The sequence below is a fragment of the Rhineura floridana genome, chromosome 2 (assembly GCF_030035675.1).
Source record: "Rhineura floridana isolate rRhiFlo1 chromosome 2, rRhiFlo1.hap2, whole genome shotgun sequence".
NCBI lineage: Eukaryota > Metazoa > Chordata > Lepidosauria > Squamata > Rhineuridae > Rhineura > Rhineura floridana.
The window spans coordinates 91,706,936-91,733,804 of record NC_084481.1 but is presented as its reverse complement, the minus strand read 5'-3'; the positions used below and the strand labels follow the sequence as shown (position 1 = coordinate 91,733,804).

The window sequence follows — 26,869 nt, the reverse complement described above, 5'->3', positions numbered from 1 at the left end:
CAAATCTCATAAACATTACTTTATTCTTTCCACAAAAAGTCAAAGAGAGGTTTCAATTCTTTAGGAAATATATCTATCAATTTTTCTCCAAATAAACATGTCGATTAATCCATCTCGTTAATAATAATAATAATCTTATTGTCATAACCATAGTCCAAATAAACATTTCGATTAATCCATCTCATCAAAATCTGTTAGGTCCAATAATTTCAATAGCCATTATTCCATTATCCATATTAATTCCATCTTCCATCTTCAATAGTCCTGTTGTCCAGTAATTTCAGTGTCCAATCTTCCATTATCAGTATTCCATAATAATCTTGGTGTCATAGCCATAGTCATATAATAAGAGTCTGATGGGAATTTCCTGTATCCCAAATATTTTCTTGCCATCGATTCTGAATAAGTTGCTGAAATATTGTTGTAAAGTCATATCTCTGTTCTTCTTTTTTACAAAATGCACTGGCTCATCTCTTTAGTTTTTCCATTGTCACATGGCTGCAGTTAATTCCATAGATTTTCTCTATATCAAGCTCCATCACGTCATTCCAGTCCAGAAGATTATCCAAGCCATTAATAACTTTATCTCTAATATCTTCATTAATTTCTTCAGAGATAACGTTAAATTCCAAACAGTAGATTTTATTTCTAATATCCATAAACTCCAGATCTTTTTCCAATTCCACATTTGTTCCAATCTCCAGGGCTTGTATCTTCCCTTTATTTTTTCTTTTCTCATCTCTGATCTCATTCTCCTCTCTCACAGGATCCCCTATTTCTTTAAGCTCCTGCGTCATTTTGCTCAGTTCAATTTTCAGCTCCTTACTGCCCTGTCGCAGGGTTTGTTTCGTTATCTCAATCTCATCCATTATTTTCTGAAACATAATTACTTCCAGATTCTCAGCCACTTTCTTGATTGCCATTTTTAAAACTACGAAAACAAAACAAAAATAAAGAAGAACCACTTCTTATTTCAGCAACAATTGGGTTAATATTCTAGGCTTGATGACATCACAGTATAAACAGAGCAGCCTGCCTTATCTCTCTATGTTCAAGAATACAAAACAAATTTAGTTCCCAGCATCAAAACAGTTAGTGGCGTCGTGAAGAAGCAGATTCGTCAAAATAAAATAGACCAAAAAAAGAATAGTCCCAGACAATATAATGTTCCAAAGTTCATATTTTTTATTTTTTTCTCCTCGGAATAGAAATCCCTCTTCTGTTTATATCTTTAGAATGCACTTCCAGGACAGCTTTTTGCAATAGAAACAGAGATAAGCTGTTAATTTCGTGAATAACAGAGAAGAGTTATAGCTCACCCAGAAGTTCTTTAAAGCTGATTCATTTGACAAATCTCTTTTTGCTGCAACAATTTAAACCAAGTAAAAAAAAATAGAAAGAAGGGTGCTTGCCTGTTAGTCCGTTTTCTCTTTGAAGAAAAGATAAACGTATCGCATTAATCAGATAGAGCTTGTTCGGAAGTCCGTCCGGCATTGCTGGCTGGACCTTTTCTCATAAATTAATGAAATCCAGTCCTCCCAACAAAAACAGGCTTTAGAGGTTGATCTCTACGTTTCTCCCTGCCCGGGAGAAATTTCATCAGTCAAAAAAAAAAGTTCTGACTGATTTATATCTGAATAAGCTTCTTCTGAGGCGGGAGCCCGTCTCAGAAGCAGGCACAAGCGAAGTCACCCTTCCCGGAAGTCTACTCAGCTTTGAATTTGGAGGCCCAGATTGCTGCAGTATCCAGGAGCGCATTTGCCCAATTAAAACTGGTGCGCCAGCAGCGCCCGTTCCTGGACCTGCCTGATCTGACCAGGGTGATGCATGTCTTGGTTACATCCCGCTTAGACTATTGTAACTCGCTCTATGTGGGGCTGCCTTTGAAGACTGTTCGGAAACTTAAATTGGTACAAAGAGCTGCAGCCAGAGTACTAACTGGGGCTGGTTACAGGGACCATACAACTCCCCTGTTACAACAGCTCCACTGGCTGCCAATTTGTTTCCGGTCACAATTCAAAGTGCTGGTTTTGACCTACAAAGCCCTATACGGCTCAGGTCCAGACTATTTGACAGATTGTATCTCCCTACATGAACCTGCCTGGGATTTGAGATCTTTAGGTGAGGCCCTTCTTGTGTTCCCTACACCTTCGCAAGCACATTTGACGTGGACATGAGATAGGGCCTTTTCGGTGGTCGCCCCTAGGTTGTGGAACTCCCTCCCGAGTGAGGTACGATCAGCACCCTCCTTGCCGTCCTTTTGGCAACAAGACTGTTTTATTTCAGCGGGCATTTGGGACAGAGAACGACCAGGATTAATGTCTTACAGGCTTGGTGATCATATTATATGATTTTGTTATTTTAAATTGTTCGCTGTTTTAACTTTTATCTTATAGTTTTTAATTTTCCCTTATAGTTTAATTCTTTTTTAATAATATACTCTGTATGTTTTAATGATGTTGTTTTTAGTTGTAAGCCACTCTGAGTCCTATTGGAAAAGGGCGGGGTAAAAATAAAGTTTTATTATTATTATTTATTAAGGATCGGTATTGGGACCTGTACTTTTCAACTTGCTCATTAATGACCTAGAATTAGGAGTGAGCAGTGAAGTGGCCAAGTTTGCTGACGACACTAAATTGTTCAGGGTTGTTAAAACAAAAAGGGATTGTGAAAAGCTCCAAAAAGACCTCTCCAAACTGAGTGAATGGGCGGAAAAATGGCAAATGCAATTCAATATAAACAAGTGTAAAATTATGCATATTGGAGCAAAAAATCTTAATTTCACATATACGCTCATGGGGTCTGAACTGGCGGTGACCGACCAGGAGAGAGACCTTAGGGTTGTAGTGGACAGCACGATGAAAATGTTGACCCAGTGTGCGGCAGCTGTGAAAAAGGCAAATTCCATGCTAGCAATAATTAGGAAAGGTATTGAAAATAAAACAGCCGATATCATAATGCTGTTGTATAAATCTATGGAGTGGCCGCATTTGGAATACTGTGTACAGTTCTGGTTGCCTCATCTCAAAAAGGATATAATAGAGTTGGAAAAGGTTCAGAAGAGGGCAACCACAATGATCAAGGGGATGGAGCGACTCCCTTATGAGGAAAGGTTGCAGCATTTGGGGCTTTTTAGTTTAGAGAAAAGGCGGGTCAGAGGAGACACGATAGAAGTGTATAAAATTATGCATGGCATTGAGAAAGTGGATAGAGAAAAGTTCTTCTCCCTCTCTCATAATACTAGAACTCGTGGACATTCAAAGAAGCTGAATGTTGGAAGATTCAGGACAGACAAAAGGAAGTACTTCTTTACTCAGCGCATAGTTAAACTATGGAATTTGCTCCCACAAGATGCAGTAATGGCCACCAGCTTGGATGGCTTTAAAAGAAGATTAGACAAATTCATGGAGGGACAGGGCTATCAATGGCTACTAGCCGTGATGGCTGTGCTGTGCCACCCTAGTCAGAGGCAGCATGCTTCTGAAAACCAGTTGCCGGAAGCCTCAGGAGGGGAGAGTGTTCTTGCACTCGGGTCCTGCTTGCGGGCTTCCCCCAGGCACCTGGTTGGCCACTGTGAGAACAGGACGCTGGACTAGATGGGCCACTGGCCTGATCCAGCAGGCTCTTCTTATGTTCTTATGGAAGCATAGCTCATTCCAGCCTGCTGTCCCTTTGAGTGTTGGAATCCCAGGTCTCATAGTGCCAGCTGGGAGTCATGTGGAATGATGCTGCAAGGATTAAGCTTCTGGCAGTACTCACTGCTGTTGCATTAACTGAACATTTCATTGCTATTCTGGAGAACAAGATTCTTAGGTCTTGGCCTGATGCTTACTGAAACAATTCACTGAGACAGAACCAAGGTCAGAAGAGAAAATCCAATCAGAACAGGAAATTAGTATTTAATGGAATGAATGCAGCATGCTAACTAGGATAGTGCCTACAACCCAAGAATCTAGTATTCCACAACTCTGCCAGACAAGGGCATTATGTGGAGTGAGCATAGAATTTGGCATCTTAAAAACTCAGGTCACATTTAACATTTTTAAAAGGAACTTTTAAAAAAAGCTGCATCAACAAAAGGCTGCACAGCCACTGCCTAGGATAATCTCGGAGAGGTAGCTGACCTAGTTTTTCACATCCAGGGTTTTCTACTCCGCATAGCTCTTTGTTCTACTGAATATGCAGAGGGGCAGTGTGCAACAATCATATACTTAATACACATTTGTACAAGTAACACTTGCTTTCCTTGGCACAGAATATAGAAGACAGTTGCAGAATTTTTAGTGCACGTATATGCAACCCAGGGCACTTTTCTTCACAGCAAAATGTACAGAGCAGTGCTCAGCCACCAGCAAGTTTAGTATAAACTGCTATGTCATCCCAGATGTCTATTTAAGAGTAATCAGTTGTTTCTTATGCAGTTCTCACATCATTCCTAATTTTGTTATATGTTGCTCTTTGTTCAGGAAGCTCAGAAGAGATTACTTGGTAGGCCCCAAGCAGTCATTATGTAGGCCAGTATCTACTTAACTTTAACAATGGCTCTTGATCATATGCCTTCACCTTTATATCTTTCTCAGATCATCCTAGTCTATCTTCTGTAAACCAGAACATTCCAATGATTCGAGGATCTTCCTGAAACTATGCTATACCCTGTGTGTCTGTGATGCCCTTTTACGTACACTGAAAGTTCCATTGTAGTAGTGGTGTTCAGATGAGGTATTCAGGACTAACACCCAAACGATAATTTAATAGAAGGATACTTTCATTGCATAAAATTTTTCCACCTTTCCTAATAAAAACCTATCATTGTATTTTAGTAGCAATTAACACAAGCAATAGAGCACACAAACATATCTATTTGATTTGTTCAGGGGGCAAGGAGGCACTTTAGACAACTAGTTTGCATAAATCCAGCTATCAAAAAGCAGTGAGCAATTAAATACATAGCATATGGGAGGGCACATAATGTAATTAGCGCCCACTTCTCTCTCAATATTACCCTAGCTGGGATGGGGAAATCTCAAGCATATTTACAGCCCAATTTCAATCATATCTTCTGAGAATTCAATCCCACTGAGCTCAACTGAACTTAGCTGTAAGTGGGCACAGGACTGCAACACTTCATAACCAATATAACAATGCAAACATTCAAAATAATTTGAATTAACTGAACAGGTTGGGGAAATGTTGCAGCCCAAAGCACACATCTCCCAAATTCATTCCAGTCGGATGACACTGAGAAGAGCAACATAGCTATTGGAGTGGCAGGTTCAGCGTGTATGTATTCTTTCAATGCGAGAGGGAGGCACATCTATGGACAATGGAACTGAAACAGCTTTGGTTTTGGAAGCATATGACACCAGGTGTGTGAATTCACTGTTACCCAGCATCTACTGCATGCTTCAAAAGAAATGCTTTCCAATGACATGTAATCTAATGGAGCAAGACTATCAGGATTATTGTACGCTCTTCATGATTCTCAAAAAAAAACAGAGGTGCACACCCACCCTACCCCACTGACATGAACTGCCCCCCCATCTGAACCCAACACAGTGACCCTCCCCCCCACCACACACAGGTGAGGATTCTCTGAGAAGAACAGCTCCACTCTCATTTAGAGGAAACTGCAGTATTGCCCAGCGTCAAGAGGTTTTGAGAGGACATTTTTTGGTAATATAAACAACCCTCCCTACCCTCCTTCCAAGACTATTTTAAGTCAAAGAGGATCCAGATTTATTTGGCTTATTTTTTATTCAAGTTACAAAACAGAAGCAGTTGGTAAAGTCCACTCAAGGCAGGGATGGAAAAACAAGGCTGTTATAAAACTGGGAGCCGCTATAAGAGCAAAAGCAGTCCATGTAGAGGGAAGAGTTAAGACACTCTTGGCGTGGCCTGGCCAACCGCCAGCAAAGAAAAAAGGGGAAAGGGAAAAATAGGTCCCTACCCAAAGCAGCAGTGGGTACTGAGGCCAAGGGATCTGGCAAGGGACCAGAAGCCACCTGCTCTCAATCTTGTGCAACTGACAAACAGCCTGGATGATTTCCCCCTCCCACTAAACTCCCTCACCTTCCTTTTGTTTGCTTTTCTCATTTAGAGGGTAGAGGAGAGGCTGCTTTTGAAGACTGCTTAATAGCTCCACATCCAACACACAGGGGCAGGTTCAAGGTGATGCCAACTAACAGGGGTGGGTTGAAGGTGATGAACTGGATGCACTTAGTCTGGTAGCAGGGGAAGGATACGATAAAGAGCATGAGCCCTTGCATTTTGTGGCCATTATGCTTTCCAGCACTAGCCAGCAAGGCTGAAATCCTGCAGCCTTTACTGCCTACCTGAAATAGCTCTTGGTCCCTATCTATTTTGCTCATCTCTAGAGTTAGCCCTACCCTAGCCAGAGGCATTGGCTGCAGCAAAGTAGAAGGCCGCATGGCTTGCTGGCCATGCATCCATGCAATAACATTCTCCCCTGGCACAGTCTGAATGTTAAAGGAATGTTCTGGTGGCATTCTGAATCTTACTGACTAGGAAGTGGAGGTGGATCCATGGAAAATTTGACACTAGTTCAAATACAATCACAGAGGCAGGCACTGTTCTAATGCACAGCCAAAGGAATGCAGTCCAGGAAGTCACTGCCTTCCGATATACCAGGAACAATCCTTTAAGAAGCTGTGGATATACTATATTACCATCCCTCTCCCAATCCTCCAAGAGAGTTAGAACTCTAGGGGCTCCAGCCCCAGTGGCTGAACTTATCAAAAAGAACGCATCAGGGAGGATTAGTGGGCTCCTCTTATGAAAGCGCAGTTCCCAATTGGAAAGAGGAACATTGGCCTCCTCTGCTTAGAGCTAGATGCAGTTCAAAAGGTACTCCTAAGAGGGTCAAAATGACCAGACCAACCTTTATTGAACTGACATGTAAACACTGAATAACAAGGGAACTGAGGAACACTTCCCAAGCCTGCCGCATTGAACCAGGCAGGGAGATATACTGTTGGTGGCAGCACTGCCCAGCTTGGTACTCAACTGATCATCGCAACAAAGCTCACACCCTAAATGAGGGCTTCTCTGTCCCAACTGTGTTTGCTGGTGTCATAATCCTCAGAGGCATGATGAGACGTTGCTATAGAAAAGGCCTGCAGTCCAGGTGGCTATTGACAGTCCAAAGAGCTGCCCACACATGCCTGACAGGATCTGGAAGAGGTCATTGGTTCCTGGCTCTCTGTAAACCTGAGCTGTTTCCTCCTGGGTTCTGCAACCTCCTTGGCGGTCACTGTGGAGGAAGGGGGATACCCCTGGGGTCGGTGACTTGGCCTTCCTGCAGGTTCTTGACCAGCTGTGCCAGCCAACGCTTGGTGGTGGTGTCATCCTTCAGGACCTGGGCAAAGGTGGTATCTTTCAGCTGGTCAGGAAGGCACTGCCTGAGGGCTTCCCGTGCCCTACATCAGGAGACAAGAAAGAGGGGGGCCAACAAATAAACTCACACAGACAAGAGGGGTGCAAGCCCCCCTCCTGAATACTTAAGGCTACAATTGCTGTCCTTCATATTGGAGCCACCCATGCATATTTGCAGGATACCACTACATTCTTTATACTGGGGTGGCTAATCCAGATAATGCTGAACTATATTCCCATCATCCCTGACCACTAGCTATGCTGACTGGGACTGATGGGAGTTGGAGTCCATCATTAATCTGGAGGGCTACAGGTTAGCCACCACTGCCTTGTATCCTACTCAGCATCTTCTCCACCCTGCCCACCGGAGCCTCAAAATGTGACCTATAAAAGGAAGCTTAGTGACTTGCCTAATGTTAGGCATTCCTATAGAAATCCAGAACAGCCAAGCACACGAGGAAAAGGATTGCTGGCAGGCTTAATAAACAGACATATTTGCAGTTGGGGAAGGAGGGGGAACAAAGACAACAAACTCTTGTTTTATTACAGTCAATTCAGGTCCTGAACTGTGTGAAAAAGGGGAGGAGACTCCAGTGTTAATTTAGGTCTCCTTATATACACAGATCTCACCTGATCTTGCTTCATTCTCTAGAATCTCTAAGAGGACACCTGAAAAATCTAGTTGGACTCTAAGCTACCGACACTTATTGTGAGGGAAGAGTCATCAGATTATGTTTGACTGTGCTCTAGAGATAGAGGAGCTTGACCTCCATCCAGGCACTGCGTAGTGCAACTGTCCCTAGCTCCACAGGGCAACACCAACCCCCACCTTACAAAGAGACCCCTAGAAACTTCTAAGGTGTCTACCTTGGATTATCAGAAAGGCGAAGGTAACAACGGACCACATGTTTCAGCAGCCTGGCAGAAGGCTCCTTGGAAAGTTGCAGGACCATTTTACCCTGGGTTAAAAACATGGAGAATTTAGAAAAAGGACATTTGCTGAAGCCTAAGTATGTATAACTGTGTTGTTCACACCCATCCCTTGTTACCCTTGCTGCCCCTCCAGTTTAATTATACAGCCACAAGAGTGGCTGTATACTGTAGCCAGCATGGATTTTTCACATTCTGCAATGTTAAATTGAAAATACCCCCATGACATTCTGATGCTTCCCATAAGCTCATTTCAAAACAAAACCTCACAAAACTCAGAAACACTTGCTTAACAACCCTCTCAATTTTCATGGCGATAAACAGTCAGAAACAATCGAGAGTTCAAAGTCTAAAGAGAGAGAAAAAACCAGAGCCCTTGTTCTCTCTCAGAGTTCTCATCATCTGTTAAAATTCATTACAGATCAGCCATGTTTACAGAGGACCTGTAATCCTATTACTGACCTTGCCCCATACTCTGACCATCATCTTCTGCAGTTTAAAAATTAAAAAAATGCCTGGCTGATTTTTAATTAATTTACATGTTACATGTAAATTTAATTTACGTTACCAAATCCTTCCAAGCTACACAGGAAGTGGATTGGACTGTGAAAGACCAACCCAAATTATGTTTGCATTTTGACAATTTTGTAGGGCAGTCCAATATCTCAGACAGGAGGTCAGGTCTCCTGCTCCCCTGCTGCATTCACTAGAGCTGCCCAATTTCCCTGCTTTTTAAAGTTAGATATAAATATCTGTGGGCTATAGGTACCTTCTTAAACTGCAAGGTTTTTTGCCTATTAGTGAATTTAGATTGTAAACTACTTGGGGCAGCAAACTGCCTTTTATTTATGTTACTTTGCAAAGTGCCATGTATCCTGATAGCATTATACAGATGGAGTAATTTCAAGAGATTCAATGCTTTCTAGCCATAGCAGTGATATGGTAGTGATTTGTCTCTCTGCACTCCAAATATGCATGAGTTGCTGACAAGAACAGAAGCAGAGGCAAGAGCCTCTCAGGCTGCCACTCCTGCAACCGTCTTCTAGCACAATAGAGGGAGCAGAAAAGGTAGCATAGCAATTATGGGTCCAGTTTAGAATCTGGAAGACTGGAATCTATTAATCTCTCTGGACATGGGCTCTCCTTTTTGTAAATAGGGACCAAGAACATTGGCTTGCCTCCCCAGGGACTGGGAGAAAAAACTGCAAGAACAAAAAGATCCTCCTTTTCATTATTACTACAGATTCAGCAAGATGAACATCAACACAAGTTACTATGCTAAAACCTAATACTTAATTATTCAGAAGTATTGTATAGACAGCTGTAGTTTCCTCTGACGTTTTCACAGCAGCAAAGCTAACAGCTGAAGAGGTTAGCCATTTTAACCCAAGCAGTAATCTGCCACTGGCAGTGGGAGTTAAGAAATTTAAAATAAAGTTTAAGTAGTGTGAATGCGGTGATGTTTATGACTTTGATTTTTTGCCCCTCTAATTATGTCTCATCATGTATGTTTTATCCATAATGTCCAACTAGCTTTTGTGCTCAAATAACAAGCCCCTACAAAGGAAGGGAACAGGCCTCTCTCTAATATGGCTCACCCATGAAACACTGTCAGCACAGCAGCAACCTGCTCCTCAGACGCTGAGATCCACAATCGCTTCAAAAAGGGGAGTGCTTTCACACAGCCACCCTTTGGGCATAATGCCATGTGTGTTGCTTTGCAATGCTCTGGCACAGACTGGTTCCTTGATATTAGAAGTCTGAAGTCACCTTGTTGTTTGATCAGACATTTCTGCTACAAGGATCCAAACTACATTTGCTAAGCCTTGCTCTAAAGACCATTTAGTTCCCCCTAAAGGCGGGAGCTATGTTGACTTACCAAACCCTCTGCAAGCAAAGCAGCTTACCAATATCATTGCAACGTGAGAAAATCGTTCGTAAGTCTGACAGATATAAGCCAGCCCCGTATCATCCAATAGGATCTTCTGTAGAATAAAAGTAGCAACCTGAGAGACAGAAGATGAGAGATTTGAACAAATGCTTGAGCTGTACAACTGTGCAGTGCTAGGGTGGGTTGCCATATCCTGATCGCATCATCAAAACCTCAGGGTGAAGCTAGAGAACTAAAGGAGAAGAAATAAACCTATGAGACTTTGCCCACTACGAAACCAAAGAAAAACCTCATCCAACACAGAGACAAAAGAAGCAGAGAATACTGCAGTTATCTGCCTTGGTGTCAGGAACTAAAATTTTATTGATGAGGCTTGACTGGAGGAGGAAACCGGCTTCAGTTGTGCAGACAAATGGTGGCGGGGTGATGACTAGCCAAAATTAATAACCTAATGAAGAGTGACAAATGCCTAAAGGTGTGTCTAGGACTAAACTGACCAATGAATGGGGCATGAAAGATGCTGAGGATCTCATGAAGCACACAGGTCCACTGCAGATTTCTCACATAAATGATACTAGGATTGCTCTTATAAAACAATTGCCCTTTTCAAACAGATACTGGGAGTTGCGGCAAGAAATGAGTGTAAGAGCATCTTGGATGAGAAATGGTACAAAAAGAATATGAACCTCTGTTATCCAGGTTTGCTCTCATAGCAGAGATTTGAAAGGAGGCAGCGAATCATGACAATTTGAAATGGGTACATCTGCAGTCACTCCTCAGAGAGAAATAGCCAATTAAGCTCAGATGAAGAACAGGTCTGCTGCATGCAGGAACATGATGTACTGGAAAGTAAACAGCCAAGAAGCTAGAACTACTTCATTACACTAAAAGCAATACCGTTTTGGAAAGTTCACTGCCAGACTCCATGATGCGTAAGCACAAAGGGATAATTTCTGTTGTCAGTAGGAAGTTGATTACTTCTTGCTCATCTGTCTTCACCAGGGCCCCTTAAACATAAGCAAAACACAAATAACTTCATATAACTCGCAAAGGCCTAGCAGGAGCAGGCATATTAAAAAAACAAGGGCTAACAGAAAACCAGTAAGTTCTGGAGAAGCGGAAATTGACAGGGTGAGCACATGGCTAAGAAGCAGCAGCCTTTTAACCCTTTCCTTCACTCTGCACGAATTCTTCCCTTGGCCAATCAAGTATCTGAAACGTTTATACTAGGACCTTTAGAACATAAGCAGGTTTCCATGCTTGCCAAGACAAGTATGGTGCTGCCTTGTGGTGAGTGGGACAAGCAACCACTCATTCTTTCCAATTTGAAGCCACAGAGGCAGGCAGAGATTGTTCTGATAGCTGTGCTGCAATCCCTGCCTCCAGCTTCAAGGTTGGGAGAAAAGCTATCAGTTGTTGGGCAGCGGCATGGCTGAAGTGTCTGAAGAACTTTGGCCATGCAGGGCCAAACCAGACCCCCCCCCCAAAAAAAAACACCCTTGCTGGGCTTTTCTGCTCCAGAGCAGGAAAGGTGGGCAGGGGAATTGCTACTGTAATGTACTCAAAGCATCTTACAGCAGAAAGTTTCAGCTGGCTGTCCTCCTCACCCGCCCTTCGCTTAGGAAAGAGTTGTGTGTTGGGCAGTGCTCTGCAAAGGCGCTAGAGTGCTTTAAAGCAGTGGGTACCAGAAAAGGATTGGTGTGAGGGGAGAGTGGCAGCTACAAGTTGTGGATTAACCCAGGAAAGACATTCAAATACTGTAGACTCCTGAACATAAAACACTCAGATTTTTTTTTAATACCGTGGGTTCAATCACCCAATGAGACACTGCTATGAACCTTACAGATCTGCCAAACTGGAAGCTAACTAGGAGTCAGCACAACTTCTGCGCTGGCTGGATATGTTTCACTTCCCAACATATACAAAAAGGCAGTATGTTGCATTTTGAATTAACTGAAACTTCCTAAAATTCTTCAAGTGTAGTCCAGTACAAAACATAATTAATCATCCTTGAGGTTACAAATATATAGACAGTTGCAAAATCCTTAAAGCTTCATGGAGAGCTTCACATGGCGCTTGGAAAAAGTGCTTTTTCCCCAAGGTCTAACCATGACCCCTATAAGAATGCTTGTGTATTTGATGAGACAGGTAGGGCTCATATCAAAAATGGGTAGGTTTAATTCCCTCAGTGCTCCAGGATCCCCAACTCTGTTATTTCTATCTTTCCCTTATTTAATTTGGAAATTAAACCCTGAGGAAATTGGAAGTCATTGACAGGAAACTTAGCAGCAGAACAGATACTTATAACTAGCCTAAATCACTATTGATGAAAGTTTAATTTCTGGCTGAATTATTGCTTATGCCATACATACTTCCCAGAATCCCGCTTGCTAACAATAGAGAGTCACAACATAGAAGTTCTTTCTAGAAATGACAGTCTGCTACATAATTCCACATTTTTCTGGAATGTTAGAATTTTCTTTTTCAAAACATATGGCCCAAGTCTTAGAAGAGATCAGCTCAGACCAAAACAGCACCATTTTCTGTCCTAAAAACTGATGAATCAAAGCCATCTCCTTTTCTTAGTGTGAGACCTCACCATTTTTAGGATCAGAGTAGCTACTTACCAATTACTCCAAGACTTGTGAGTCGTAGGTACTCAAAAGGCCGAGTCTTGCTGACAGTGTGCAAGAAAGGATACAAGAAGAGAGGGATGTGAGCAGCAAGGAAGGCTGACCTAGACACGGGGGAGAAACGCATTTGGCTATAGAGAAAATATGGCAGAGACACAATCTGTTAACATAATAGCCTAGAATTGTTAAAGGTTTTTGTAGACATTAATATTCAACACTGCTGAGGCAGCAAGTAGCAATGACACCTTCAGAGTAATACATGGGGAGTATCACAAAATCTCAGGGCACGTACAGCATGCCCAATAGCTGGGCAAGTGGACACAAGTTCGTGACAGCTGGCACATTCCTCTTGCTTGTTGCCCTGACATGATGTCTAGCCCACTTCTCACAGAACCAGGCTCCCTTCCCAGTGCTACTTATCTGACATCATGCAAGCATTGACCATTACTGGGAAATGTTGATGGGTAAAATGTCTCACAAGCCAGTCTGCCACCAGTAAAGTACGGATGAAGGTTACCCATGTGCCTTCAGATAGTCTACATGTCCCTAGCGAGGAACCACAGTTCAGTAGTAGAGCTCACAATCTGCATGCATAAGTTCCCAGATTCAATTCCTGGCGTGTCCAGATAAAATAACAAGGTAGCAGTCTGCCCCGGTACAAGGCACATTCCTATGTTCTGGAACACAAACTACTTTTTCAAGCTTTCCAAGGCCTTACCTTCACCTTTTTGCCCCCATATACCTGCACATGATCTTCACTTCTACTTTACTACCATAAACTATCTGAAGGTTCCTGTTCTCTTAACAACTGCACTCATTCTTCCTGTGCTGAGAACCCCCTCCTAGAAATTACATGATGCTTCAAGTTCTTGTCAAGGATCATCTCCGCCCCATGCCTTTACCTTAATCCCTCAGTCCTCACCCTTACCAAAATGAAGGCTAAGTGTGTATCACTGCATTTGCTCACAATTATAATTCCTTGTCTCTCCCATTCCCCTGTCCTGTTTTGCTACCCTTTCTTCTCCCATCCTCTGCTGGTCAAAGGTTAGACTATACTGTATAGTCCTTGGGGCAGGCAGTTGTCTTTTTTGCTTATTGTACTTTGTGAAGCATTGAGGAACACTGACTGCACTATATAATATAGCATTAGCAATCCACTGTTCTCTCAAAGAAACCACCTACAGAGTCAGAACGTATCTTTTGGATATCTGCATACAATGAATTACTTTATGAAGGCTAGGAAACTCAATTCAAATTCTCTCATTTTCCTAGGCTGCTATTATGGGACCTCACCTCGAGGAAGAGGAAAAATATGAGAAATTATGCCTGTAAGACCAGTTTTCTTACTGACTAACTGGCCAATAAGACAGACAGCTTGACTGTGTTATTCATCAAGTTGGCTTAATACTCTAACACACTCCAAAAGCAATGTAAAAAAAAAGTTATAGAATGATTCCTTCCCTGCCTCTGCCAGCAAGGGATATAAGATACTAAGTATCTCTTTGTTCATCTGTTTGATGTCAGCTAATTTTGCTGTATGCTCTTTGACACAAGATAACCACTTGTATGTTAACATAATGGCTACCATTCAGATTGCTCTCAAACACATCCAGTAGGACTTTTCCCCCTTGAACAGCACACATACTATCCTAAAGTACTTTTAAAACTTCCAAAAATTTTAAGTGTGGTTTGCCATGCAGCATAAGCATCTGCTGTTTAAAATAAGTCATATACACTGCTGGATACACGAAACTATTTGTGCAGTTATTTGGATTGTGGCCAGTGCCTTCCAAAGCGAAACACAAATTAGAAAGAGAAATTAGCCATAAATTTCAGGCAACAAGGATACTGAGGTACAACTGGCACATACGGAAATCAATCTGATCCACTCTCTTTATGAGTCTATCAAACATGCAGTTCTGATGCTATACTTGATATGGATGCAGATGCCTGCAGGTCAAGTAACTTTTGTCCAATCTGGGCATAAACCACACTATCAAAATAACATAAGCTTTTCCAGAGAACCAATATACAGGGCATATAAACCTGGTTTCCGGATGTGATGCAACACATTGCAGAAGTGCCAGAGCATTGCAGACTCTGTTGGACTGATGAGCTGTCAAAGTTGGCGGATTTATAGATGGATAGATATTTACAATTTCCTACAGAAAAAAGAAAACAGGATTTTGTGTGAAAGTTCTTCTACACATTTAAGCACTTGAATACTCATGTCAAAGTTCCCCCACTAATTACTTATGACTGATTAATGTCTCAGTTTGAATTTCTACTCACACACTAAATGCACTATAGCTGGTTAGAAAAGATAAAAAAGTATCAGAGAAGAACTACAATACAGATGCCCAAATCATTTACTATAACCCAAATTATTAATATGCAAGATGTGCCTACATAGTGTGGCCCAAGATCTTCATTGCCATCTTTCATCATTGTTGGTACATATACTCTTATTGAGCAAGGAGGGGAAAAAATCAAGATCTTCAGTATCTTAAGATATTCAGGAAAGTATCAAACAATTTGCCCATAAAAGTCTGGCAAGCTATTTCTGAGAAAAGCAATGTCCTACCCACCTGTAAGAGAGCTGCAATTGTGCCAAAGGAGTGCCATAGCATTGGTGCAAGATCAGGGACAGATTCCCGTTTTTTACTCAGCTCCAGCAGTGCATTCTCACGAGTCTCAGGGCTGGAAAGCTCATTGATCCACTGATAAATCTTCTCTCGATCAACCTGAGCCAGTGCCGTTGGCACAGGCTTTGAAGGGAGAGACTAGGTTTAGGTCAAGGTTTTCTGACCCAGTCAAATCAGAATGATAATCAGTAAGTAGTTAATAATACCTCACATAAAACTTCAAAGACAAGTGATCAAGAGAAACATGGCTTAGATTAAGTCCCACATACTTCAGTGGGACTTGCTTCTACTTAACAATCCATCGGGCTGTAGCATTAGTCTTGACAGAGGCACAACATCAGCACGGGAAGGAATATGTCACAGCAGAAAAACACAAAGCTTCTAAAAGAGCTTATGTCTATATGTACTCACCACATTTTACCATACAGTAACTGATGTGTGTTAAAATTCTCATTGTTTATTTATATTTATCAGATGCATAATAACCAATCTCAAAGGAATGCTCAAACAAAAAACAATTTACAAACCACAAAAACTGCACAAAAAAGGCTATAAAACCTTGACAATAAAAATAAAGCAAGAGATTAAATACAAATTCGAGTTCAGCATCAATCATAATACAACGGGCATAAAAAACTCTGAAGCTCAAAAGTACTAGCCTAGAATCATCAGGAGACACCGAGATTAATATATTAACATCTGAGAAGAAGCTCTTTGCCTGGTGCCAAAACCCCACTGAAGTAGATGCCAGATGCCTCCCTTGGATTGTGGTGGCACTTGGAGAAGGATGGCAGATGACAATCTCATGACCCACATGGGTACATTTGTGAAGCATTACTCCTGCAGATACAGAGGCCTCAAGCTGTGAAGCACTTTATAGATAAGAACCAGCACTCAGTGAGATAACAGATAACTGAACTTACTCTTGGGTGGTGTCAGGACTCACCTTTGCTCAGATCCCAAATAGTTTGGTCATCTGTATGGGCTCATTATTAGTGTCGAGTCATTCAGCTAAGTTCTACCCTTTCAAGATGCATTGAAATTAATGAACCAAAGTCATGTATTTCACTTCAAGAGGTCTACGCTGAATAGAACTACCACTGAATACCACCCATAGTCCTTGCAAATCCTCCTGCTTAGGCAGTTTATTTACATCTCATCACCTGGCTACCAGGTGGGAGGAAACTTTTGCTTTCTGTCTATCAGACAAAGATTACAGAAACTGAGCAAAACTGGGGCATGTTTGGAGATAGATAAAGCAAATTTGTTTTACATTGTAGAAAAAAGGCTTTAGGGCATAGGTGGGCAACCTGCAGCCCTGACATCATTTTATACAGCTCCAAATAAAGCTGCTCCATTCTTCCAACCCATCAATTTCCTTTCTTCTTATTCATTTTTTCTGGCTGTTAGAAGTGTTTCCCCTTCTTTCTATGTAATTAGAAGGGGCAGTATTTTATACAATAAAATAAGTTGTTGTTGGTTTTTAAAAATACCTTTTCCCAGTTATAGGCCTGGGGGGGGGGTTCCCCAGTTGTCTTGAGAACAAGTTGGTAGGCTTTTGCCATTTAAATGGGTGCATAAGAGAATGAAATCAGAAAAGTAATACTTCTGCTTGCTTTCCAGAACAATAGGTGTATTGGTCTGTTGCACAAAAAAAATCCTCTATGCTTATTTGAAAGTATACCCATAAAATCCAATGGAGGTTATTTGAGTAGACCTTAGTTAAGACTGGGGAGTCTAATCTGAGGTAGCTACAGGGAAATTATAGCAGGGAAGTCTTCTTTCCAGATTAGTTAATCCAGAACACTTTTGTATCTGGCTCTGCCCATTGCTGGCATTCCCCACCACTCATTCATCTTGAGGGAATGCAGCCATAGATAGAAAAAAGGATGCCCACCCTTGCTTTAGGGGAATGAAAGATGACTGAAGTAACAATGAAATCTTTCCCCACTTCCAGACTGTTGTATACCTTTTCATCAGATGTGCAATAATCATTTGCCCAGAACTCTAGGGCTGCTCCACAGTGAAAGGGATCCACAGTGGTATATCCCTGCCTTATTAACACATTCCTCCTATTCTGGGGCTCAGTTGTGGAGACTGCAGTAGGACCAACACCTCTTATCTAGAACGCTATTGATGTCATGACATTTATATGCTGTTTTTCTATAAAAGAATGATGCTTAGTCACACATAGGTACCCCATGTTGAGCATTCAGCTCCCAGTCAAACAGCAATAGGTTCAGAAACTCAGAGACAAATAAAGCAGAGGAAAGGGGCAGGGAAGAAAAACTGATAACATCCTAGGATCAAATTATGGCAATACAACAGAAAGATTGGTTCCTGAAAATATGCTTTATCTGAGCTGCAGCCTCCAAGATACGGGAGAGGTGGCAAGGGAAATAGCAGACAGGATAGCAAGTTATTTTCCCCATCACTTATAGAAATGTAGGCAACCACATCAAAAATTGAGTATAAGGAAATGTTTTTGCAGAATAATTGCTATTCTTGTGCAGGGCTGTGGAGTCGGAAGCAATTTTGGGTGGAGTCGGAGTTGGAGTCGGTAGAAATGTACCAACTCCGACTTCAAAATAAATTTTGATTGACAAATTTTTTAAAATATAAATTCAAAATGTCAAAGAAGCTTCCCATGAAGTCAGCTGTAGTTGAGCATTTCACCATAACTCAAGATGGAAAACATTTTGTGTGTCAGTGTATGACACAGGACCCAGATGAAGACAAATGCTGTGATGCCAAGATCAGCGCATATTCAGGCAGCGATAAAAATGCTCCTATGAGAGCTTCCAATTTAAAAAGACATTTACAGCCCTTTCCAGGGCTGTGGAGTTGGAAGCAATTTTGGGTGGAGTCGGATAGTAGAAAAATAGAGGAGTTGGAGTCAGAGTCGAAGGTTTGGTGTACTGACTCCACAGCCCTGTTCTTGTGCACAGTATTTTGTTTGTAAGCTAGACATTTCTAGCTACATTCAGTCACTTACTGTTTAATATGCCTTAAAATATAAGGTACTTTTCTAAGGAAATTAGTTTTACAGCCAGTTCAAAAGGCCTCATTTCATAATTATCTTCAGAGTAAATGGATTTTCCCCCCAGTGACAGAAGCTGTAATGGTTTTCCTACCCCATTCAATAAATATCCACAGTTCCAGAACTTCAAGTATTAGCTTGGTAAATATTCACTTAAAACTATACTATGTGTATAGTAAGTGCATCACAAATAAGAAATTGCCAGAATGTCAGACAGGAGTATTTCTAATTAGTAGAGCTAGTACACCATCATAATTTATTTATATAGCACCATCAGATGCACGTGCCATTTACATAAAATAAAACAAAACCAAATCTTTGCCCAAAAAGGCGTACAATCTAAATAAAATAAAATGAGGACAACAAAGTAAGGAAGGGGAAACAAGTAAGAGGACAAAGCAAGGACTTAAAATACACATACTCTAGGTATCCAAATTATAAAAAATAAAAAACTAAGCCAAAATTCCAAAAGCTTTGGGGGGGAAAGGAAGGTTTTTAAATAAGACTTAAAAACTGAAATTGAGGGAGCAGTCTGCAAGCGCTCCAGGAGACAATTCCAGGAATACAGAGCAGCAAGAGCAAACAACCCTGGGATGGGTAAGAAGCACAGTTTGAGGAGTGGAGATCCTGAGTAGGGCTACTAGAGAAATAAAAACTGAGTGATAAGGAGGAGTCAGATTGCAAAGTTTTAGAAGTTAAAACAAGAAACTTGTATTGAATCCTGAAATAAATAGGGAGCCAGTGAAGGGAATTCAAAATTGGAGTACCATGTTCAAAAAGATGAGTGAAAAAATGTCCTTGGCAGTGGAGTGTTGAATAGAAACCAAGGGACTGATATGAGTTCATGGAAGATCAGTCAAAAGAAGGCTGGGATAGTCAAGGTGAGAAATAATTAAAGCATGAACTAACATCTTTGCAGAGGAGACAGACAAAAAAGGTCTGATTCTAGCAATATTACAGAGGAAAAACAACATGACTTTGCTACAGTCTTAATGTGCGGAACAAAAGAAAGAATAGTCAAAAGTAAAATCAAGACTACATGCTTCATCCACAGGATAGACTGGGATGTTGTTAACAGTGATGGAAAATGTATATTGCAAAGAGGGCTTAGTAGAAAAGATGGGCAATTCATATTAAGTTTCAGGCACTGCTGAAGCAACCAGGCTGAAATGTCCGAAAAACATGCCATAATACAATGTTATATTTGAGTGTGCTGGCAAAGATTAGAACTAGATGTGATAACATAGGGCTGCCACAAAAACAACAAGCATGTGTGAAGTTCCCCCTGCCATCCCTTGAAACAAGTAGTAGAAATAAGTAGAGCAATATTATGGGTTGTATCCAGAATTATTCACACTCAGGATAGACCCATAAAATTAATGGTCACTCTAATTTAGATTCAATTTCAATGGGTCTACTCAGAGTAGAACTTAGTTGGATACAGCCCATTGTTACATGTTTACTTGCTCCCATACAGTAGCAGTCAGTCATCGGGGAAAATGAAACATATGACAAGATGTTATGCCATGCATTTTCATTATTACAAATTATGGGAAAAATAAAGGGAAGCTTGATATAAAGGTATCGTTTTTAGAAGCAATTTCAAATTCTTGTCACATATACTTCTACCCCAAACTAACATAGCAGTTACTGTTGGTGATTTTTATTGAACAAAATCCTATTGTTTTAACAACTGAGTCAAGAGAAAATGAACTATCTAGGTTAGCCTAGCAAAATGAATAAAGATATTTACAACTCTACTAAGCAGGCAGCACTGCAGTATCCAATCCAAAGCCTACAAGCAAGTGCTCAAACTAACATATCCTGGAGGAAGGCAAATGTTGATAGAGAGACTGCACCACATCTTTTAACCCCATTCCAATAACCGCTTTTGTACAAGAGTGAGATATAAACTTGTTCACATAGGAGAGGGGAAAGTCCATTTTTTCTGCTATCACCAAGGAGATGTCAGAGTAGGCCTTCCCTGCTGCTGCCTGCAACCCTGGAAGTATCACTCTCAATAAGATGCTACCTTCTGAGTAAGATCTAAGTGTGTCACTGGCTATCACTACTCTTGGAAGTTCCCGTTTCTAATTCTAAGCACTTGTAGCCTAAACAGACTATGAATGAACAACAGTTGTTATGAATCCATGATTAATTCCAAATGCAAAGATTAAAGGCTATATCCACAGATTTCTTTGATTTTAAGCTGTTAAAGCCGAGATAGTGGAGTAAGTAGACAAGAACTGAGAACCAATGGTGAAACACATAGCGAGGAGGAAGGAGGTAGAATAGATAGGATGCAGAACAAATGTGGAATATAAAAGGAAAGAGGCAATAAGAAGGTGGACTACAAAGAAAACTTTGCACTGCAACCCCAATGAAAATGCTGCAAAGGGGTGCCTAGCTCTCTTAAGATATACACTCTTAGTACTATTTCTACTATGCAAGCTCTTTATTTAACCCAACTACTGACCCAGGTGTTGCTATCTCATTATGTTCATGAGCCACACGGCTGTTAAACTACAGCCCGTACAAGTATCTATGTGTGGAACTTTGTTACTCTCAGTTACATTTTAAGGCTATCATCCTAAACTTTACAGAAAAAAAGCCTCATTCATCTCAGTGGGACTTACTTTCATGCGAACGCGTTTATGAACAGGCTTCAGGAACAACAGTTGAAAGAGAAGTAGAGATACGCTATCCCACACGTAAAACCACACAAAACACAAACTTGGTAACACCTCGCTTAGAAGCGCTTGAGAGAGAAATGATCAAGGGTTGCACGTCATGAAACGGACTGGACCCAAGTTTCTTTGCGTATTTCTACGAAATTAAATCTGAGACACAAAACAGCAGTCTCTACTTAAAGAGGTTTTATCTAAACCGCCTGTCTCTCGAACCACATTTTTCACCTATCAGCATTAAGCAATGGGGAATTACAAACCCGCATAGATTAGCATATGGGAAACGCACAAGAGACGGCGGCGACTCCAGGCAAGCGCATTTGAAGGAAAAAGCCCCGCACAGTTCCTTCTTCGCAGAGACTGGCAAAGACCCCTTAAGGGTGCTAAAAGACGTCCGTTTCTTGAAGTGGGCGATTTGGCGGGAAAGAGAGCATTGCTCCTTTCCATGACCCCCCTCCCTTTAACTCGTCGACCAATGATAAGAGAGATAAAGCCTTCCACGCTCCTCCATCAAGGCCCTTGTCGCCCTGGAGGAAAACGGCAAGCGACATCAGGCTTGGTCTTACCGCAGCCGTCGCCAGGCTGTGCATGGTCGGAACTTCTACGCGCGATAGAGCTCAGGAGGCCGTTTCTACTTCAGCCGCCGCCATCATGGATCGAAGCAGAGGCCACCGCCTCTTCCTTTTTCTGGCGCCGCCGCTACTCCTGCTACTGCCGTGACCTCTGACCTCTCTCTGGGATCAGCAGTAGGCCCGAGGAGACTGAGTAGGCGCATGCGCCGTGAAACTAAAAGAAGGCTAAATAAGGTACAACAGACAGCGCGTGCGCAGAGGTACAAGCTTCGTCACTTAGCCTCGAGCAAAAGTTGCTTCGTTCCGCCAAGGATGTCTACAGCGGAAAAAGCCAACTAGCCGTCGCCGTGATGACGTAGAGATTCTCTCCCCCCCTCCCAGAGGCTTAGTTCTTTTTATTTTATTTTTTTACGTGCGTGTTTGCGTCAGGCTGACGGTCGCGCGGCCGATCTGGTTCCCGCCATCTGCCCTTTTCACTAACCTCAGAAGAGGCCGGGCCGCGTTCGGCCAAGACAGCATAGGCCGGTGCGAGCGCTAAAGTGGATAACCCCGAATAATAAAGGAAAGAAAGCGGCGGCATTGAGGCAAAGTCAGGCCGGGACTGGTGTGTGGAGAGAAGGTGGAGGCAGAGGAGGGAAAGCCTCCGCCCGCCATCCGTAGTGAGTAGCTGGGCAGGGCGGCGGGTCTTGGGATGTGTTTGGAGGGGCTGACTGAATGTGAGGGCGCGTGAGGGGCTTCTTCGTATATGCGGGGCAGGGTGTGCTGAGGAAGAGGCTGTGTGTAAGGAGTTGTGGTGGTGGTGGCCTGCTGTGAAAATGGGAGGTGGGTCTCCGTCGTATCTGAAACTCCCCACCCCCTGCCAGCGCCACTCTCCCCGCCAGCGCCACTCTCCCCACGCCCTTGACCTTAGACTGGCCCTTCCCCATCGTTTCCTCAGGCCTAGTCTTCTCTCACCCCACTTCCCCCCTCATCTCCCTTGTGTGGCTACTTCAGACCGGCACCTGAGCCTCAGCTTCCCTCCTCGGTTGTCTTTTCCAGCCGCAGCCTGTTTCCCGCTAATTTATTCCCAGCCCGTAGAATGTCCCAAGACTTAATAGCCGGCCGGGTAGTCCACTTACTAGCCTTGTTGCTATCCCTTTAGTAGTAATAACACAAAGAGATGCCTGGCAAAAAGATAAGAGACGTGGGAAAAGCTGCTACTTCTCTTGGTGAAGTTCTGCGTGCCAGGTTACTCCTAAATACACAGCAGTGGGGGCAATGTAACTTCTGCAGGAAGTGCCTCCTATTCAGTTGCTTTCTACTCACATTCTGTTGTTTTAAAGATTATGCCCATTTTCCTTCTGAGATTTAGACTTGCTGGTTTTAACTTTGTTCTTCCAATCAGAAATTTGCTTGCAACAGTAACAGCCACTTCCTAAGTCAGTGTAGTAGGTGCTGAACAGTCTGAAGGGGACTTCTGTTCCTGCTGGCTTTACAGTGAAAGTTTTTACAAATGCAACAGAACAGGAGAGAGGGGTTGATGAGTTAATATTTATGGGCAGATATCACCATTATGGGTCTTCCATGTCTTTCATTATCAAATGGCATTTCTGTCTTTGCCTTTAAACTTGTACTTTTGCAGAGATGATGCATGTGTTTAAAATCTGCTCAGCATTCTTCACAGTTGTCCTTACAAGCACATTGTTTTCCCTAAAGAGTTGTAGACTGCAATCTGTACAGAACCAGTGGTACATGTTTTGTGGAAATGGGCTTGACTGAAAATGTCATTATCTCTTTTGTCTCATGGACTGGAACGCTATGTTTACGTTCTAAATATATTATTCTTATTGATGTAGAAGGAAAAGTGGTGGTCTGAGCATCTGGTGTCTGCTTTTTGCAAAGAGTGTTTAAGTGCAGTGTGACCCAATAAAACCTTTTATTCAGAGCACTTTTTTAGGCTGATTCTGTGCAGAGTTAAGCATACTTAACCCATTGAAACTAGTGGTTTAGATGCATCTTAACTCTATTTAGAATCAGTCTGTTAAAGTTAAAATTAAAGAAAGATAGTGAAACTAGATTGCTTTGATAAAAGTCTAGCGTTATGCATGTTATAAGTAGGCTCTTGGCTACTTTGTTAAAGTGCAACAAAGCTCTTGATTGCTTTTTCATCCATTATGAGGTTGATGGTAAAACATTTAATTCTCATGCTTAGAGAGCTAGAAATAGTTTTCCTACCCCTGCATTGCGCTTTTTATTTAGTCTGTGGTGGGGAGTTGTGCTGCTCTAGGTGGTGTTGGTCTTCAGTTCCCAACAGCCCCAGTCAGTATGGCCAGTGGACAGAGATGATGGGGGCTGTAGTCCAGCAATATTTGGAGGGCCTTGATTTAAGGCAGGGCTGGGGAACTGCAGGCCTGTGCAGGTCGAATGTGGCTCTCCAAGCCTCTTGGGACTCTCCCAGGCCACACACCCTCTCCTGAGGCCACACTCCTTGGTGGCCCTGCTTTACAGTCTCTTTGAGTGTTTTTGCTTGACTGCTGTGCGTCCTTGAATTCTGGTAATTCCTCCCACTTCCTTTTGCTTGCTGGATGGAAAATAGAGAAAAGTATGTATATGTGTAGAAACTGACCTACTGTACAAAGATTAAATGTACACTTGTTGCTTGCCCCACCTTTGCCTTTAAGCATGAACACCTTTGTGTCTGCCCTGCGCACCACTGGCATACAGCCCCCAGAAGGTGATATGGCTCTTTGGCTGGGAAAGGTTCCCAACCCTAATTTAAAGAAACAAGCTAGTGTAAGCATTCCATTAAAACAGAATAACAGTCTGGTTCAAATACAGTTGATGATATCCAATGTTAGGCATACTCAGAGTAGAGCCATTGAAATCAATTGACTTAAGTCCATTTATTTCGTTGGACCTATCCTGAGTATGACTAACACTAACACTGGATTATGCCCAGTTCTCTTACTTTATATGTAAAATCAATTTTACAAGTTATCTCAATTTATTTTAGTCCAAGTGTTTCATTAACACCCTGTACAAATATCTATTGTAATGCACTTTTCCCCTTTAACTTCTAGCTTGTGACACAGTAGGAATTAATTTTAAGATGTGGTCTTATAATATTTAATTTATTAAAGATTTCTGGATATGTTCTTGCCTCAGTGTTGACAATTAAGATATACTCTTATGTCACTTCCTTCTCATTATTTCTGTGGTTTGTGCCTCATTTTAGTCAGAAGTTAGAATCCTATTATGCTATATTTTGCTATATGCTATATTTTGCAGTGAATAAAAATTATAATTCCCTTTCCCTTCTTTGGCCTTCCTGAACTTGTGATTTATGGCAGTATATAAAGTTTGGGGTGGGAGGGAATGAATAACATTAGGGATTTCATTAAAATTAATTTCTGTTTAGGAAACAAACTAATTCAAGTAGCCTCTTGAGTTTGTATAATTACATTTTGAAACTGGAAGAGTTCCCAAGCTTCCTTAGAAACATGTAGGTTCTTATGCCCTTCCCATCAAATTCAGCAGTGGCTAAAATTTGAGTGGTGCTAGCATATTTAAAAGCATATCAAGTTTAATTCCTTGCTCTGTTAGATATTGTGATATCTGTTCTGAACTACCTACTTTGATTTTTTTAAAGAGATAAGTGACATTGAGCAGATTTAATAACCTTTGGGAGGCAGGCATTCATATGTTGAAAAGAGTTTGTTTACCTTGGCGATATACCCTGAAAGATGGAGTAAAAATCTGTAAAATAATAATAAAAACTGTTTTTATTTTAAATAGTCTCTTGCTTGTGAAGGTATTTACTGAGAAGCTGCTAACTTTCTGACTTTCTTTTTAAAACAGGCTTTGTGTGTTTTAAAACAAGGTTTGTTATTTTCATAAACCAGTTGTATGAAAACATGACTTCGCTGAAGCTATGTGGGCCTATTCGCATGCGCAGCATACATACTGGGACAACAAAATGGAAAGAAGGGACATTTGAAGTTGTTGATAAGGACAGCAGAGTAACTCTGTCAGTTTACTACAATGCTGGAGGAATTTCAAAGATATTTCAGGTATCTCAGAATTTCAAAGGCTTTTTGTTTTGAAGTAATACACAAGTTTTGTGTCTGTGAACAGCTGTCCTTTCCAAGTCCATTTAGCTGTCATTTGAACTTTCCTCAGAGACTTATTCTTGTTTCTCCTTTCCAGAACACTGATCCTATTATACTGTACTGTGAATTATTCAGGTGTACAGTGTACTCGTACAGCAAGGAAGACATTTTTAAATGCTTTAAACATTGGGAGAAAATAAAACCTAGACATTTTATTATTTGTTTAGAATATAAATATTCTTTGTGGCCCCAAGACCAAGAGGCGCTCAAAATGTATTTCAAATAAAATATTTTAAGTATTAGGATGCTATTCTGAATGATTGCACTGATGATAAAGAAGTGTTTATCTGTTGTTTGTTTGGTTTTCTCCTAGTAGTAGTATTGAAAATTCTTATTGTAGATTTATTGATAGATTTTCATTCCTTTATACAGTATATACTTTCTCCATAATTAGCTTCTGTTCATATTGGCAGAATGTATGTGGATTTTGTATCAAAGGCTGCTGTCCTATCACACTAACCTGAGAGTAAGCCCCAATGGCCACAGTAGGACTTGTGAATTAACATGCATAGGATTTTGCTGTATGTCTGTCTCATCTACCAATGTACAGCTCCTCCCTTTTCTTCTATTTGCAACATTTATATCCATTCTAGTCTGGAAAGATATCCAAAATTACTGGATTCTTTGGGAAGTAATTTTACAGGCTAATGCAAGATTTATTATAGTTTGAAAGACTTTTATAAATGGAAACTAAAAATGTTCCTTTAGTTTGTTCTTTTTTATAATCAATATCCCAAATGTTTGCATGTAAATGTGACAAGAATGCAAAGATACGAAGTTGGGAATTGTTCTTTAAAATGTACTGAGTAGGACTTGAGGGTTTTTTTGTGGGGGTGGCATGCTAGGAGTGAAGAAGGAAAACCTAACCTTACGTTTCCAAGCCATGTATGCCAGACATTCATAACTGTTGCTCAGTTATCCAGTGATGGTT

The 26,869-nt window shown here is 41.4% G+C and overlaps 2 protein-coding genes across 7 annotated transcripts in view; one reads left to right on the top strand and one right to left on the bottom strand.

The window, feature by feature from the left end:
- Nucleotides 1-5,735: 5,735 nt before the first annotated feature.
- On the bottom strand, nt 5,736-22,112 carry CNOT9 (CCR4-NOT transcription complex subunit 9). 4 transcript variants are annotated; one of them, XM_061609293.1, is made up of 8 exons: nt 21,785-22,112; nt 15,435-15,614; nt 14,893-15,008; nt 12,841-12,950; nt 11,111-11,220; nt 10,230-10,307; nt 8,261-8,351; nt 5,736-7,443 (listed from the first exon to the last, which is right to left on the bottom strand). In XM_061609293.1, exons 1-8 carry the CDS (start codon nt 21,806-21,808, stop codon nt 7,268-7,270), a joined length of 885 nt encoding a protein of 294 aa, XP_061465277.1. In that variant the 5' UTR covers nt 21,809-22,112; the 3' UTR covers nt 5,736-7,267. The 4 variants fall into 4 exon arrangements, with proteins under 4 accessions (XP_061465277.1, XP_061465274.1, XP_061465275.1 ...); XM_061609290.1 differs by having other exon boundaries at nt 10,230-10,328; nt 21,785-22,100; XM_061609291.1 differs by having other exon boundaries at nt 5,736-7,436; nt 8,260-8,351; nt 10,230-10,328; nt 21,785-22,095.
- Nucleotides 21,987-26,869, top strand: part of USP37 (ubiquitin specific peptidase 37) — a 51,997-nt gene continuing 47,114 nt past the window's right edge. The window contains exons 1-2 of one of the 3 annotated variants that reach the window (XM_061609289.1): nt 21,987-22,449; nt 25,628-25,839. In XM_061609289.1, coding sequence (XP_061465273.1) covers nt 25,684-25,839 — 156 coding nt within the window. In that variant the 5' untranslated portion in view covers nt 21,987-22,449; nt 25,628-25,683. The remainder of the gene's footprint in view (nt 22,450-25,627; nt 25,840-26,869) is intronic. The other 2 variants (XM_061609288.1, XM_061609287.1) reach the window with 2 other exon arrangements.

Bases quoted from the DNA above. Each gene is read 5' to 3' on its own strand.
- CNOT9 (XM_061609290.1), bottom strand. From the start codon at position 21,808: ATGCACAGCCTGGCGACGGCTGCG. The intron at 15,615-21,784 runs GTAAGACCAAGC...CTCCCTTCAAAG, and splicing joins ACAGCCTGGCGACGGCTGCG to CCTGTGCCAACGGCACTGGC. The intron at 7,444-8,260 runs GGTAGACACCTT...TTCTTGTCTCCT, and splicing joins TCGCCTTTCTGATAATCCAA to GATGTAGGGCACGGGAAGCC.